Genomic DNA, 16,050 nt, shown 5'->3' with positions numbered 1-16,050 from the left:
CATGGGCGATGTCGCAGTCTAGTTCTGCCAAAGTCTACTTCTTATACAAAATCAAAGCGGTTAAATTAGATAAGTGTTACTATAGCGAGGGGTCTTAAACACCAAGACACATCATAATACAGTGCCCGTTATACGCTAATCTAAGGAAAACCTTCCTTAATAAGATCCGGATGACCGATCTTGGGGATTTAACGGATTACAATACGATTATATCGCAGTCGCAGGCTACCCTCTACGTAGCTAAATTTATGCTTTAAACAGGTCTACTTAGGCAGTTCCAGCATGTCAAAATCGAACTAGAGCCGCTAAATAGAGGCAACGAAAACGATCTACTAGGATAATCTAGTAACAGCACAGGGGGTGAAGACGCTAGGTAGGAGGAACGATAAGCCCACGACTAACCGAGAGGTCTTAGAAGAATATATCCAACATCACTAACGAGCACCACTAATCGAGGACGAAGCGGGAGGGATACCGGGAATGGAGATACAGAGGCAGCAGCAGGCCGATGTGAGGGCGTTTTGGTACTGTTTTTGGGCTGATTTTATATGGCGAGACGCCATTTTCCTATGTATTTACTGTTTCATGCGCTGGTCTGGCGTTCGGATCACTCTTGCTTCCGCCGGAGGAAGCGCCTGCATAACCATTACGCCACTAGTTAGGTTGCAACAGGTTAATAGAGTGTTGATTGATTGATTGATTGATTGACTGAATTGGAAATGTCCTTCATAAATATTATCCCCGGCGCTCGTCAAGGCGGCAAGGCCGGTGATTCTGTGTTCATAGTAGCCCGCAGCTGTGATGTGCAAAATGGGGAGTGACACCATCAATTAAGGCGGCTAGTTGTAGCCATCTGAGAAGGATAAATTGGCTTCCTGAAAAGTTGCCTGCTGGAGCCAAATCAGCCAGCGCTAACTGAGTCCGAGGCGCAGCATAGACGTCCAATGAAAAGAACGACATGGGTCGCCCTTATTCATAATAAAATCATGCGCCACGAAACCCCGCTCTTCAGCTGGGATTCTCTCCTCACTCCTCCTTCCAACAGCTCATCTACGGCCGCTAAGACAAGATGGCTGAAGTGATCGGGATCGTTTCAGGGGCGATTACCTTTGCAACTGTCGTTGCGCAGATCTCCAAGTCAATTATCCAAATCAAAGACTGCTGGGACCAGATCCGCGACGCGCCCGAAGAAATGCAAGAACTCATCGCTGAGCTAGAAATTTATGATCTCATTTTGCGGGAAACTGAACAGAATCTTTCATCGAGCCCACTGGCCAATTCCATAGAAATGAATGGACATTCATTTCGGAGTCTAGAGGTCTGCAAAAAGGCAGCAGAAAGCCTTCAGATCATTTCAAAGGATCTTGCGAAAGATCTCCGTCAGTCTGGTCGCTTGAGGCGATCCTACTCTTCGTTGAAAATTGTGCTTCAAAAAAGCAAAGTGGAAAAATATAAGGCCAGGCTCAGCAATTCGATTCGATTGCTTTCTCTTTCGCAGCAATGCTATTCAATGTATGTTTGGCTAGCTTTCCCGCTGCGAGCCCTATAGCTGATTCTTTTCACAGAGGTCTAATGCAGATACAACAAAGTATGGCCCCTCAAATTCAAGTTAATGACAACAAAAGTGACAGTAAGGCTCAGTCGCAGCTAGTATCCTGCTTATGATTTCTAACCATCATCAAGAAAAAAATGAAGATCCTGGGTCACTTTCTAGTGCAGTGCATGTGTCGTCGCAAAAGGGCATTTATTCATGGCGGCTTGGCCTGCCAATCTGGGTCACCTCGAGAGTCTTTGAAATTCAAGGGAAAAGAGCCTACGGCGGTTGGCAGTGGGTTTTTCGCACGTATAATATTCGTCCATGCGATGACCCAATTTTTAAATTTGCTAAAGATGGAGATCTTGACGGCCTACGTCAAGTGTTCTCATCTGGGATCGCCACCCCTTTTGTAAGGGATGAATTAGGAATGACTCTACTATCTGTAAGTAGCTTATCACCTTATGTTTTCGCAGGAGGTTGCTAAGTAAAGTAGTGGGCTTGCTACAATAACAACTTCGAAGTAGCGGAATTTCTACTGAAACAGGGAGCTGATCCAAATGCACTGGATGATTCAAATAAAAAGCCAATTTCTACAATAGGACGAGTTAGTATTAATCCTCCTAGGAAGTCACAACCTATCTTTCCCCTGCTACGGCTGCTCTGTCAGTTTGAAGACGAATCACAGGATGATCCGTGGGATGTCTTTATGAGAAGTTTTCACAGGTTTAGAGGTACAGCAGAGGAATTCATTTTCCTCCAGGAAGCCTGCTGCCCATTATTTTTCACCTTATCCGATGAGCAGCGCATTCGATTTGCCATTAACGAAATGGGTCCTTGTTTATCCCGTAATTTTTGGAATGGGCCCTCCGTCATTAGGGCCATTCTCAATGGGGTCTCATTTACAACTTCCAAATTTGAAATCATCTCTTTTACACTTTCTAACTTTGAAGTGCCAGTCACTAGCTCTTTTGTCGGCAGCACTCACATGATCACTTTACCTCATGGTGTTGCATATTGTATGGGCTGTACTAAAATCGACTCAAATTGGCCTTACAATACGATCAAGGACACTGCTATGCAGCATAAAGTCTATCAGGAATGGCATACCATATTTCAAGAAATGTTGGAAAATGGTCTTCACATACACCAAACGATGAACGGGCTGACCCTATTGCATGCTTTCTTGGACGGTTGTTTCCAGCTGTCTAAACCGCTTGAAGGCTCGCTTGTGAAAAAGTGCAACGAAGCACTCAGAGCGCTATTGCGGGATCTTCAAGATACTAATGTCAACCTGAAAGAGCTCGGTGAGAAGGAAGAGTTGATACTGAAAGACAAAGGGGGTTGTATTGATTTCCAAACTTTCGGTAGATCGAGGCGCTTTGTAATTCGGTTGATCGGATTCTCACACGGCCCAACACCAGAGGATTGGTGCTTGTGGATTAGTGAGCCCTCTGATGAATTTGTGGGAGACTTTTGGGCAATGATTGATCGACGGATGGAGATGCCGGGTGGATGGTCGGAAGATGTACCCATGCTTTTATGATGTTGCTGCTGTCTTGTGAATTCATATCTTTTAGATTTCTCTACGAGACTGCAAAGGATGGTAGCTGAATCAAGTCAAATCTAAACATATCGAGTTCCGATCGCAGCTTCCCTCAACTTGTGAAAGTTGGCTTGTGTCGAATACAACTCCTCAATGGTCTCTACAAAAGACTCTGCTCTGGGGGAACTCATGAACGAAGCGTACAAATGTACTTCTGCTTTCCATTTTAGGCCACCGATTATGAAGCAGCCCGCTTCTCCATACATGCATATGTGGAAGTAGCACAGATAACAGTCGGGTAGGGGATCAAAAGGTGGCTCTGTAACGACGCTTACATCTCCATCCTTGGTTGCTTGTTCTTTGGGGGAATTCGTTGATTAGAGCTGGGATGTCATTTTTCTGCAACCTACACATAGGGTTTTCTGGCATATCATCCAGGGCTATCGTGACTAATTCTGCGAAGTGCTCGTGTAAATGCACCTCAGCTTCATTAGTGACATTATTTTCTGGTCGGGATTTCCCAGGTGGCTTTTCCGCAGGCTGTCTATCTATCTCGGGTACGTCTCCGCCCTCCGCCTGTGCGATTTCCGATATTTGCAAGGAGTTTACCTAAAAGATAATATAGATTTTGAATAATGACATTCCTCGACTAGAAAATTAGCAGCCCTCTAGGAGCTATTCCACGCCTGATTCGCGGTCGTTGAGCAATAGAAGAGGTGAAGATTACAAGGCATTTGAATAGGAAAGTTGGCCTCCATGCGTTGATTCATAAGTGGTGCAGACTAAGCTTGCACTACATAGCTCTTCAATACCAAGACCTAGGTTTTGGGAGTATCCTCTTGCACTTTGTTCCCTGGATCCCACTTGATCGACACATTAGTCGAGGGAGTAATCAAAACCTTGACCTGGATTATCAGCGTAAAACTGCCAATGCCCCCGAATGAACGCTCCAATTCGGGTTTAGTTCAGGAGAGTACGGTAGGAATCACACTGACTTGAGCCCCTCATCAAGGCACAATTGCTCGAACCTCTCAGAACAATGGAAGGATGTATTATCGATGGTGATAACGGACTTAGGTGCGGCATACTTCCCATAGTGATATTGAAGTTCCTCAATAAAATTTTCAGAGAATGAAGTATCTGTTGAGCCTTACAAGACACGGGAGGGTAGAATCCTATCTTGCGTATATGCAAGGAAGATCTGATATCTTTCATCGCGATGGAATTCGACACTTAGACAAGTATCGTAGCAAGGGGTGACCAGAGAGATCCCTTTCAAGAAGGCGCTTGTGGGTCCAGAATTCTTTGGTCTCAGAGCGAGGTCGGCAATCCGGCAAAACGCGACGCCAACCATTCAAGACAGATGAAACAGGCGCAGAAAGCCTTAGGTAATTTTATCAACGGGGTCTATAGAGGGGAGATTTCTGTCTTAGTGACTGCGAGCCGGCGATGATGATGCCTGATCATTTCGCCTTCTGGCGACAGGCATCGTACGATCTATACCAAGGATGCTGCCAGATTTGAGTGCATAGAAAGCAGACCGAAGGCGAGAGCAATGTTGTCGAATGTAATAGGGGTGGTATGGTCGGAGAGCCCATAGTCTCGGCAGTCGTCAGCGGTCGACGACGGCACCTCTGGTGGCAGCCGTCGCAATGGAGTAGTGACTGGAAAGGTCGCGAGCAGCTGAATCATAGCAAGCCTTGGCCAGACGACCATAGTTGAATAAACTCTGGCGAATCACCGACATCTACCAGATCTTCGTCGAAGACAGTACGAGAACCCACAACCTAATACCTCGAGAGCGTGGATCCTTTCTTCAAATATGAAGCCCCCAGGCCGTGACAGTAGTGCCCAATCTGGGAGTACAATAGAATAAGGTCGCTAATTTAATTCCACTTTAACTTGGTGAGGTACGTTAGGTGTTCAGCCACGGTAGAGCCATTCATTTGTATTTATTTCTATAGGAGCGAAACATTCGTTTCTGCATCTCTTCATTGGTCAAAATTTTCACTGCGTCCTCGCAGAAGAGGTGTCCAAGGCCAGACCAGACAGCCCTGGTTGCCACGGTGAATCTATTTTCCGTGATCAGGTCCGATCGTGATCAGTTCAGGCCACCAAAAAAAGGCAAGATGGGACTGGGCAACGAGCGAGAAGGAGGGTAAGAGGGGGGGAAGGTTTAGCCGAGGGGCCACGTCAGCGCTTCAGGGCATTCAGGGCGTTCGGGTGAAGAATAGAGGGCCTTCAGGGCGTTCAGGTGAAGGCCTGAAGGGGCTGAAGGGTAAAGCGGCAAGGGCATCTGTCCCAACGAATTGGAAAAAAACAGTGAACACCGACATACAACAGTGAGGATTCGCTGGTGGTCACCCACCCAACTACTAACTCACCGGCGTGTGGCTTAAGTACGGCTGAGCGGACGGGAAGCCCTGTTTTCCACACCCTATGGTCGTATGTATTATTTTACATGTGGAAAGGAATTATATAGTAAGTCTAGTCAAAATGTTAATATAAAAAGTTACTTGCATGAATCATGCCGTTTTTTATCCCCTTCACCTACGGAGTACAGCTAAAAAGACTAGCTAAAAGACGTCACAATGCCGCAATTGCGGCCGACTGTTCTTATGAATGATAAATGTAGAACATACCGGTTTATAACATCTACCACACCTACGAAGACTTATAGGACTCAGGACACTTATACGTGATTTCACTTTCAACCTTACTGTGATGGCGCTAGTACTCCGCATGGAGGGCAGATTAAATACTCTATGGGACTAATGGCGAGAAAGCAGTAGCGATATGAAATCAAATTGCGTGACTTTCATCGAATAGGTACAGGGGAAAATCCGATTGGGTTGGTTCCCTTCTGGTAGTAGCTTTTATCATATGCAAGAGTACGAAGTAACTCTGCAGCGGCTGATGATCGTGTTTCAAGTAACCAGGTGCATTAGTGGAGACTATGTGGCTGGAATAAGCTCGACAATCACCGTAATTTTATGCTGTTTCGGATTATCTAAAAATATGCACCATACATGGAATATTTCCTCGTTTCTCCAGAAAAAGGAATCCTGCGAAAAGTGATCGCCACCTTAAATAACAAGAGTGCCAAGTCTATCACGGTTTGGGTAACTATTTATAGACAGCGGGTTGGATCTATGTGTAGATCAGACCATTGTTGTAATATATGTTGATGGGTGTCTTAATATGTTTTCATAGAACACATCCAATTTAATAGCCAGATGTGTTGGATTTCATTTTGCCAATGTTGAGTTGAGAGTGAGAAATTGCATGTCGCACGCCGCAAGACACGGAAGCACGCACGGCGAAGATCCACATCCACTATATATGTATCATATATTGTAAGACCAGGCTTCGGGGTTGACCGTAGGGCGGCAGATTACCGAGGTTCGTACTTATGTGCTGTAAATTGCATGGTTGTGATAAGCAGAGCCTATGTATCGCAGGTGCGCGCTGTTATATATTGCAAGTAAGCTGGAGTGAAATCGAAAATAAAAACCATATGAGAATTAGATTCATCCTCATGACACGAACGGTGGTCCCCGAGAAACCGGATTGTGGGTTGTCTCTGGTTTTGATATATAAAATGCCGGAAAGATGGTCGAACAGAGTAAAATATATATGGAAATTTTTACAACCTTATCTGTATATCGTACATAACTCAGGAAGCCGCGCAAGTATCTTCTGATAAACATACAATGCATGCATTGAGGCTATACCTAAATCCGGCTTAAAACATCAGGTAGAAATAGGAGCCAGGGTGATTGATGTTCAATTATTGCAGCAGGCACCAGCTAAAAGGTCGAAAGAATCGGAAGGATCGGAGGACGGTGGAGCTGAATATTCGTACCAAAAAGGGTACATATAGGTTTGATGCCTTGATAGTTATTGGCTTTGATTGTTTACTTTGGATATACATGTAGCAATTATTATTTGAATAGCATTGCATGTCATGACAAAAGCATATCTTGAACAGATGCTCGCCGAACTAGGTTATTGTATGGAGAACGAGGAGCACGTGGGCAAAACTTCGGATGTTCGATTTTTCCGCGTAGTTATTGATACAACATTACATTTAATTCTTAGTGTAATTTTAGAGGTCTGCTAGAGCGTGCTATGACGCGGACAAGGCCGTGCCGTCCAAACAGTAGGATTAAGATTGCTGTAGATCGACAAGTCCGTCGGCTTCTAGCTCGCCTATCATTGTTCCACTGGCTGGCTGATTATCGAAAAAGTGGATGGGCGGAGCAGCTTTCGGCTAGTATGGAGAAGTGCGTGAATTTAGAAATTTAAAGCGCGGAGTCGTCATCACTGCGGGCTGTTCTACGTAGGGAGTACAATAGACGTACGATATAGGTACTCCGTATTCCAAACCTCCTGATTCTCTGGGGATATTTATATGATACCTACGTCGTGGGCTGGTAGTTAATTTTATTTGGGACGCCATGAGCAGGTCAGATCTGGTACGGAGTAAATTATGGAATTTGGTATTGGTAGGCTAGGATTTGAGTCCAGTTAAAGTGGAATACAAACTGGACTAGGGAGCGAACGCTAGCACTGTCAGGGGAAATCCCCTTGCTGGCTACGCACGCTGCACTGTAAGTCTTGGAAAAGCTGGGCGGGCAGAAGTAGATCGGTCAGTTTGGCTGTCAGGGGGTGAAAGTCTTGTGCTTAAACCCTACGATGATTACCCCTGGGGCGGGATTGCTAGGGGCTGTCCGCAACAGTCGATGAACAACATTAACAACATGAGGTTAAAAGAATTATAACATTATTAGGGGGAAGTAACTTCAATAGCGTGTTCTAATAAATTGCTGAATTCAAGTGCTTCGTATGGTAGTAAGAATTGAACAGAGCAATAAGAGATTAAAAAATGAAGAATAATACAAACCATCAAATGCTCCTGGTACCCATGGATACGCAAGGAATTTCGGCAGGCCAAGTGAATACTGATTGGTGTACCTGAATTCTGGGGCCCAAACAGGTGCAATCCTTACCTCTGATTGGCTCCCCCTGGCAGTTTTTAATCTCGTTTTAACGCCAAGCCGCAGGGACTAAAGGTAAACAAAAGAAAAAAAAGGAACTGCCTCGTCCATCACACTGTTGTAGAAGTGCCTAAGCTGGGAAAGAGAGAGGGAGATACGTATTGACTCTGTGTACGGAGTACAGAGTACATGGGAATGAAAGTCTTAGAAAGATTATATTGTATATGCCAAGCAAACAAGTAGCATCCAGACTCTGTCCAGGGTCCACTACCAAGGCAGGCAGTGTAAGACAGCTTTTGTATCTCGAAGCTGTCCTCCGTATCCCGTACCTGCCCCTTTTCCCGTGACAATCACGCTAACGCCATTGGGCCATAAACCGAATCGCCCCCCCTCCTTTTTGTCTCCTCTCCTTGACTTCTTCTTCCCCAGTCTTTCCATCCACAGCTCTCCTTTCTCGAAGTTTTCCCACACCAGAGGGATTCGTTCTCTCCACATTCATTTGAAAACCGCTGTCCTTTACTCGATTGTTTGCGACAAACGCGCGACAACCCTTGAATGTATGTGCTATCTCCCATCTATTTCTATATGTTACAGTGGCAAGTCGCAATGTGGTGTGGTGTGGATTGTTGCGTGTCGGTCGGGGAACTATACAGAGGATTGTGCAACACAAGAAACGCGATATATGGTCGCAGACACTCAATCGCGTCCAAGCTGCTTTATACAACGGGGGCTCATTGGACGAGAACAACTATACATGGATTTCACGCAACTAACGCATTATGATCAACAGTTTCGCCCTGCCACTACAATGAAGTTCCAGAACACCGTTGCCGCGCTCGCGACGGCTGGCCTCGCGGCCGCTCACGGCCATGGCCACGCTCACGCCCACAAGCGCGCTACTGAAACCGAGACCGTTTCGGTCCCCGGCCCAGTTGTGTATGATTTTGTCGTTTTGGACCCGTCTAAGTCCAGTGGCCCTCAGTCGATCACCATCGAGGAAGCCTGCAAGGGTCTCGCGAACCATGAGTTTGAGTGGCTGGACGCTGCCGTTGCTGCTGCTTGCCCGTCTAGCAGCTCTAGCAGCTCCAGCACTGCCGCGCCCACGTCGACTTCCACATCGACTTCCACGCCGGCCCCAACAACAACCGCTACCGTTGCCCCTGCGATTCTCCAAGTGACCTCGGCTGTTATCACCCCCGCCAGCTCGACGAGCACAGCTGAATCAACCTCTAGCTCGACCACAACCGCTGCTGCAACCAAGAGCTCTTCCAGCTCAAGCAGTTCCAGTGCCACCGGCCTCACCGCCGACTTCCCAGATGGAGAGATTGACTGCGGTGACTTCCCTTCGGCTTACGGTGCTATCGCCCTTGACTACCTTGGTCTTGGTGGTTACTCGGGTATCCAGTACGTCACTATCCTCGATGAGGTGGTCAGCGATATTGTGACTGCCGTTACCGGCGATGAGTGCCACCACGGTGCCATGTGCTCGTACGCTTGCCCCCCTGGATACCAAAAGTCCCAGTGGCCTACTACCCAGGGTAGCACCGGCCAGTCCGTTGGTGGCCTCCAGTGTAAGACCGACAACAAGCTCTACCTCACCAACAGTAACTACAAGCAGCTTTGCATTCCTGGCGTTGGCGGTGTCCACGTCAAGAACAAGATGTCCGACAACGTTGCCGTTTGCCGTACTGATTACCCTGGTACCGAGTCTGAGACCGTTCCTCTCTCCGCGTCCCCTGGCGTTATTCACGACCTGACTTGCCCCGATGGTGACGACTACTTCCTCTGGGAGGGCAAGGTCACCTCCGCCCAGTACTATGTCAACCCCAAGGGCGTGTCCACTGAGAAGGGTTGCCAGTGGGGTGATGGCAGCGAGTCCATCGGTAACTGGGCTCCCATCAACCTTGGTGTCGGTTACACCAAGTCCGGAAAGTTCCTGTCAATCTTCCCCAACACCCCGACCACCAACAAGGCTCTCGACTTCAACGTTAAGCTCGAGGGTGACAACCTCAGCGATGAGTGCCGTTACGAGGGTGGCAAGTTCTACGACTCTAAAGGCCTCATCAGCGGAAACAGCGGCTGCACAGTAAGTTTTTCATCCCAAATCTCCCAGTTTGTAAACATCCATGCTAACAATATCTCACCAGGTCGGTGTCACCTCCGGCAAGGCCTACTACGTCTTCTACGACTAAACGTCGCAACTGCTTTTTGGTCGGCGACAGCCCTTACACTGCCATGCGAAACTCGATGAGCTTCCCACGCTTGAATTACACTAGGGCGAGCAGAGCTACCGCTCTCATCTCACTTCCCTATGTGCATCTGTCTATATTCACGGTTTCTTATTCGAAGGCTCATTATTCTATTCTGTGTATCTTAAGTTCTATTTTGTTTTATGTGTGACTGGGCCCGAAATCCAATCCTCGTTGCATCTTTTTCTGTTTTATTTTCTTATGACCACATTTACCCCATGGTCAGGCACATTGATGGGAGCGATATCTTTTTTTATTTGACGGTTAGATTTACCTTCTTTATCTTCAAGTACCAATCAGTTCTTGATTTCAAATCTATCCCTCGTTCCCTTCCCTTTCATCTTTGTCCTGGTGACTGAAACTTGGATCTCCCTGCCCAATGTTTTTCTTTGGACTCTTGGTCACTTGTTTCATCCTATGCCTCACCTCAAGTGGAAAGTTTGAGTGTATAGGTTGGTTATTATGGCACACAGCTGGTTCTGTAACGGTCGGTCATCGACCGGCCACTATTGAGTGATCTAGTCCAGCAGATATGCACTGCCTGCCTTGAAGCTATCTTCTCCGTCCTTCGAATGATATTCCGCAGTTTTTTTCTTGATTCCTCTCCCATCATTAAGTAGGCGCCAGAGCTAGCTACGTATTCCAACGGCAGTGAACGCAGGGCTTCCCTATTCAGAAACATATCGCATAACATGTTAATAACTAAGCAATGTGTAACATATACGAACCTACAGGGTAGGTGCCGTTGTACTTGAGCTACCCACAGTTCCGCACAATGTGAGGGACCAGCTAATTATTAGTGTGGCGGCAAGCGCTTGGGGTATGTGACATGTCGCGTACATGATGCAACGCCAGATGCACGACCCCACCCGGTAGCTATATCATGCATGGTTGCGTCATTGCTTCTGTGCGGACAAAAGGAACTGTCCATTTAATGAGGCACATCGCAGCCTTCTGGAAGTAATATTGCCGAGCTAATACAAACATTTGTGATTGTGGCCAATCACGTGCCGATATATATAGGAGCGAAGCCCTAATAGATCGTGACAACTAAGGCGTGAGACGATTTGTAGATCTACAGCTCTGCACAAGACCCGCCGAAGTATAATTTCTGGGTTTATACTATCTGGAAGCATCCATATACATGGTTGGGTCTGAAAACTTACTTATCTGAACAAGCGTAGAATGCAATTGTTGTCCACCATGCGAACAAGCCTCACTCCGTGCCACAGACGGTAATCTACAACACACGCTGCGCCCGACCGCTTTCACCCCTCTCTCTAGATTCACGACCGGCTGATATTAGGTGTTAATAATTAAGTTGGTCTGTTCCTATCCATGCCTTTCTTTCGAGTTTCAAATGAACGACCACCTTGACTGGGATTATGTGCCCACCTGATTAGATGGTGTGTGTGCTTGACGTTGGGTGATGCGGCGCGCCCGAGTCACGATGCATTTATCAAGATTCTCCAGAACGTTCTCATAATATGGTCTTACCATTTGAAAAACGCGAGGCAATGTCAGCTACTCCCTTGGTAAGCCATAGGGCTGACCCAAGCAACTAAAATTAGGAGTTTGTAATCGATTGATTGTGATATTGTGGCAAGACTCCCTTTTATCGGAGTGGCCTAGGTCCAGGAACTCTCGGTTTATGGGTAAATTGTCTGTCTTGCATGTGTCTGTATAATACGTGCGTGCTGGGTGGAGTTGCTTCGTTCTATCGACCGCCTATACCATATGGGTTATACTGCAGAGGAGGGCGCTCAGTCTGACAGCCAACCTTTGGTTCTTGTTAACATCGGCGGCCATACTTGTGAAAAATAGGTTTGCTGGTGGCTTGCCATGTTGTGTTATGGCGATGGTTGGGCTGCAACCGAGTTGAACGTGGAACGACAACAGAGTGCAAAGAAACGCCATGTTGAAAGTTGGCTTCGGGAAATCGAGTAGGGGTTTTGTGGTCATTAGCAAGGCAAAAATTAGTGAGTTGGGACAAAATGGCCGATAAGAATGTACAGCAGGCCTAAGAAAAAAAAGACAAAACTTCATGTAATTAATCATTGACTATTCCTGTAGCCCAGGAAGGGGCCGAAAATTCAATCCAATTAGCGAAAACGAGCAAAAATACACTATAGAGCCTGAGTAGAAAATGGTAAGTGTTCGATTACATCGGTTTTTTTGGATTATCTCTCGTTATGGATCAATATAATTTCCACTGTACCGTTTTATATAACCGTCCGTTAGACCACATGCGTTAGACCCATATATTAGGCAAGGGATCGGTTTTGCGAGAGGCAGAACTCCACAGCTGATATGGAGTCACCCCGACACGTAAAATATCTAAGAAGGATCTTTGCTAATGCTGGTTTCCCAGAAGACCGGTGAGGTGAGCTATACCAAAAAACATACCAAAAAATCGGACTAACCGAGGCCCCACCAGCACTTGTCAACAAAAAAGCCCAGTGCAAAAACTAGGGTGTTTTGTTATTTTTCTCATAATTGGTCAGGCTGGAATTTAGCTCATATGACCTTGGAGAAAAAGGCTTTTGGTTTGAGTAAAGCTCGAGCCAGAATGATATCAATGTGGTCGGGCAAATGGCTGGGAGACGCGACGAGGGTGACCGGTGATCAATTTCGTGACAGTAAGTGGGGGGTTAGGGGGCTTGCATTTTCTGCTGGGAATTGGGCGAATTGGGCGAATTGTACGGAGTATACCCTAGTATCTTCGTACTTCGTACCCTAGTATTAGATATGTACGAGCTTGGAGAAGCTGCCTAAATTTCACCATTGGCTCCTGATACTTGTATAGGCCAACAATTTAGGAGGGAATATATGTTGCACTCATTTTTTGGAAATCATCCTGGGGGCTACATGATAAATAAGATCAATTTCAAAGTCATGAATACCATTCCTGACAGCCTTAAACCCAGTTTACTGTCTCGCGTGGGGTCACGTGCTTTGAGACGCGGACGCGCCGCAGTGTATAGAATTGACAGAGCGAAATAAGAGGAAACAAACATTTAATTCGCGCCTTTTCACGTTTTTGTCTCTTAATTTACAAATAACTATTTGTACAATACCTAAAGAAAGGAATTGAAATCGCGAACCTACAGTGGAGCGTGGTTGGCGCCTATCGAACGCGTCTCGGACTGTAAGCGTGCATTTCCGCGCAGGGTGGACGAGACCCTCCGCCCCAGGGCATTCCACCACCACACACCCTTTCGACCTTTTTCTTCAATGCTTCTCCTCCTTACTCCTTGACCAATTTCTTTCCTCCCACCACACCTTTTTCTCTAAGGGGGGCCTTGACGTCTTTCTCTTCTTTAAAATTCTCTAGGTTCTTCTCTGTGTTCGTATAACACGCGGAGACGCGGGTCCTCGACCTCGACTCAGGTTTTTCTTTTCGTGAGTAGGAGTGCTCGTTCGACTTCGTCCCACCTTTTTACTATGGAGTCCTCTCCGTTGAAGAGCCGAGTTGGCTCGATCTTGGGCGTGAAACGTCCTGCAGCTTTACTACCTGCCTTTGAGCCGAGCTCGTCGCCCTCCCTTCCTCGGCCCCAAAAGCGTGTAGCACGCGAACCAGATGTCTCGACGTATCCCACCCCGGTCCCGACCTCGTCGACCCATATCATGTCCTCTTCACCTCCTCCTGGTGTCGCTGCCTCCCGACCCTCCCTCCCACGGTCCTTCTCTGCTGCCCTCGAACGCGCGCCCTTGTCTGCCGTGCCTGCGATAATGTTGCCGGAGAATGGGGAACCCACTCTGATGGGAAGATCCAGTGTCTCATGCCATCACCAGCTCGCTGCTAGTCGCATGATCTCGCGTGTTCATGTTAAGGCTACATATAAGCCGGCTCCAAATCCATTCGATCGGGATAGGGTTGAAATCGTGTGTATGGGATGGAATGGGATAAAGATTCACTGCCAAGGGAGGAAATATGACTTGGCTAAAGGCAAGACCTTTACCTCGGACATCAAAGATGCAGATATCATGATAGATGTCCATGAGGCTCGTGTTCTTGTACAATGGCCTCGCAGCGAAAGAAGGGACTGCCCTTCTACAGACTCAGAACAGACCAGTGACGAAGCAACACCAACTCAGCGACGCCAATCCCGTCGAGAGCTGCAGGAAAGTCCGCTCCTGGATCGTCAGCGTCTGGCATCGCCTGTCTCTCCTTCGCCTGCTGTTCAGCATGCCATTCCCCCATCCTCCCCAATTTTCACGCCTTCTCGTTCTCGTGCTGCAGTAGTGGTGTTCGAGGATGAGCCCTCTCCATTGAAGCGTCACAACACTGTCACTGGGGTGATTTCCCAGAGTGCCCGTCGTGCTACTGCTATGCTTCACACTTCGCGGGCGAGCGAGCTGAGTGACCTGAGTAGATCTGAAGAGTTCTCCGATAATGACGAAGAGAATGATCCTATCATCCATTCCTTCGGACCATTTGGAGAGAACCTTCTTCCTCGTATGGCCTCTTTCCGGGCGGGTGATTCCCCCATCCAGACTGCTCGTTCTCCTCGCAGCCTGCTGCCCGCCCAACCCCTTCAGCCTACCCGGTCCCCTAGACAGCCAGCCACCGTCCACGAGGACAGGGAATCCGAGACCCCCGAGGCCAAGCCCCAGTACACTGACGAACGATCCGAGAGAGTCCGCAACCACGCTGCCAATCAACTCGCCTTCTCCCGACTGTCCTCCACGCCCTTCTCCACCATCTTGAACAATCTCCCACCCGCCCACTGGAAGTCCGGCCCGGAGTACCCCACCAGCCTCTCTAGGTCTGATATCCGCAATATTCTCGAATCCACGAAGTTTATTGGCAGAGTTGCCCGCGAAGGCAAGGATGCCGCTGGCAAGCCACTTGAGAGTGAATATTACTATGTTCCCGACGAGGATGACGATGCTATGCGGCGGTCTGCTGTGGTGGATGATCTTCGGAAGCCTGGCCTGCGCAACTGTCGGAAGCAGCACAAGGTTAGTACCTCCCCCATGTCACTTATACATCTAATGTACCTGAACCCTCACTGACTTCTTCTCAGCAATACTTCTGGCGCAAGCCCAAATGAATCATTGACCGAAAAAGTTCCCATGTCTTTCCGTCGTCGGATGGACTTTCTCAGTACATATTTCCAGTGATTCTTGGTCTTCCTATCTGCTAGGGAGACTCGCATAGCGTGGCGTGAGGCATACCCTGATTTTAATTCATTATTATCAACATCCTTGTTTTTTTTTCTCGTTTGTGTTTGGTTTCTGCCTGTTTCTTATTTTCTCGTTATAGCATCGACGTGTACGATTTTCTGGTCTCCAAAAAGCGTGTGTATATCGTTTTGGTCTGGCCTTGGATATTCCGAAGTTGGTTTCCAACAGCGTCATGTTTGTTTTGGCTATTATTTGCCCTTTTGTTTGCCCTGGAGACCAGTTATTCTGATACCGGCTCTCATGTGTTGTAGTTGTCTCTTTGGAGAGACGCTTTTCCAGCTTGACTCTTAGTGTCTCCTGACACTATTCAAGTCACGCGCCCTTCGCGGGCTATATGTATCCTATTTCTGCTTTTGCCTCGTTGGTTTTGCCATTTTGTCAGTCTGCTTTCCAATGGTTGAACGCACTCACGACTTGTATGTTAGCTAGTCAATTTCAATATATCTGTTCGGAAAATTTGTCACCTCAATACTGCCTGGGATGCAACGGCGTAGAACATAGATAGCCATCATATTTCTCGCCGGCTAGTAG

At 47.3% G+C, this 16,050-nt stretch overlaps 4 protein-coding genes across 4 annotated transcripts; all 4 read left to right on the top strand.

Moving 5' to 3' along the window:
• Positions 1-1,590: 1,590 nt before the first annotated feature.
• PEX2_032430 (uncharacterized protein) lies at positions 1,591-2,021 on the top strand (the record flags this gene model as incomplete). The annotated part of the gene is made up of 2 exons (XM_016740518.1): positions 1,591-1,630; positions 1,684-2,021. The coding sequence occupies 2 exons, from the start codon at positions 1,591-1,593 to the stop codon at positions 2,019-2,021; spliced, it is 378 nt and encodes a 125-aa protein (XP_016594206.1).
• Positions 2,022-8,888: 6,867 nt separating this feature from the next.
• On the top strand, positions 8,889-10,272 carry sun1 (SUN family protein UTH1; the record flags this gene model as incomplete). Its single annotated transcript, XM_016740517.1, has 2 exons — positions 8,889-10,166; positions 10,228-10,272. The coding sequence occupies 2 exons, from the start codon at positions 8,889-8,891 to the stop codon at positions 10,270-10,272; spliced, it is 1,323 nt and encodes a 440-aa protein (XP_016594205.1).
• A 43-nt stretch (positions 10,273-10,315) lies between these two features.
• On the top strand, positions 10,316-10,688 carry PEX2_032410 (uncharacterized protein; the record flags this gene model as incomplete). The annotated part of the gene is made up of 2 exons (XM_016740516.1): positions 10,316-10,476; positions 10,556-10,688. The coding sequence occupies 2 exons, from the start codon at positions 10,316-10,318 to the stop codon at positions 10,686-10,688; spliced, it is 294 nt and encodes a 97-aa protein (XP_016594204.1).
• Positions 10,689-13,773: 3,085 nt separating this feature from the next.
• Positions 13,774-15,348, top strand: fhdA (putative transcription factor Tos4; the record flags this gene model as incomplete). Its single annotated transcript, XM_016740515.1, has 1 exon — positions 13,774-15,348. One exon carries the CDS (start codon positions 13,774-13,776, stop codon positions 15,346-15,348), a length of 1,575 nt encoding a protein of 524 aa, XP_016594203.1.
• Between the last annotated feature and the right edge of the window lie 702 nt (positions 15,349-16,050).

The sequence above is a fragment of the Penicillium expansum genome, assembly GCF_000769745.1.
Source record: "Penicillium expansum strain MD-8 chromosome Unknown contig94, whole genome shotgun sequence".
Classification (NCBI taxonomy): domain Eukaryota; kingdom Fungi; phylum Ascomycota; class Eurotiomycetes; order Eurotiales; family Aspergillaceae; genus Penicillium; species Penicillium expansum.
Note: the sequence above shows the minus strand (reverse complement) of the source record. Positions and strands in the feature narration are given on the sequence as shown.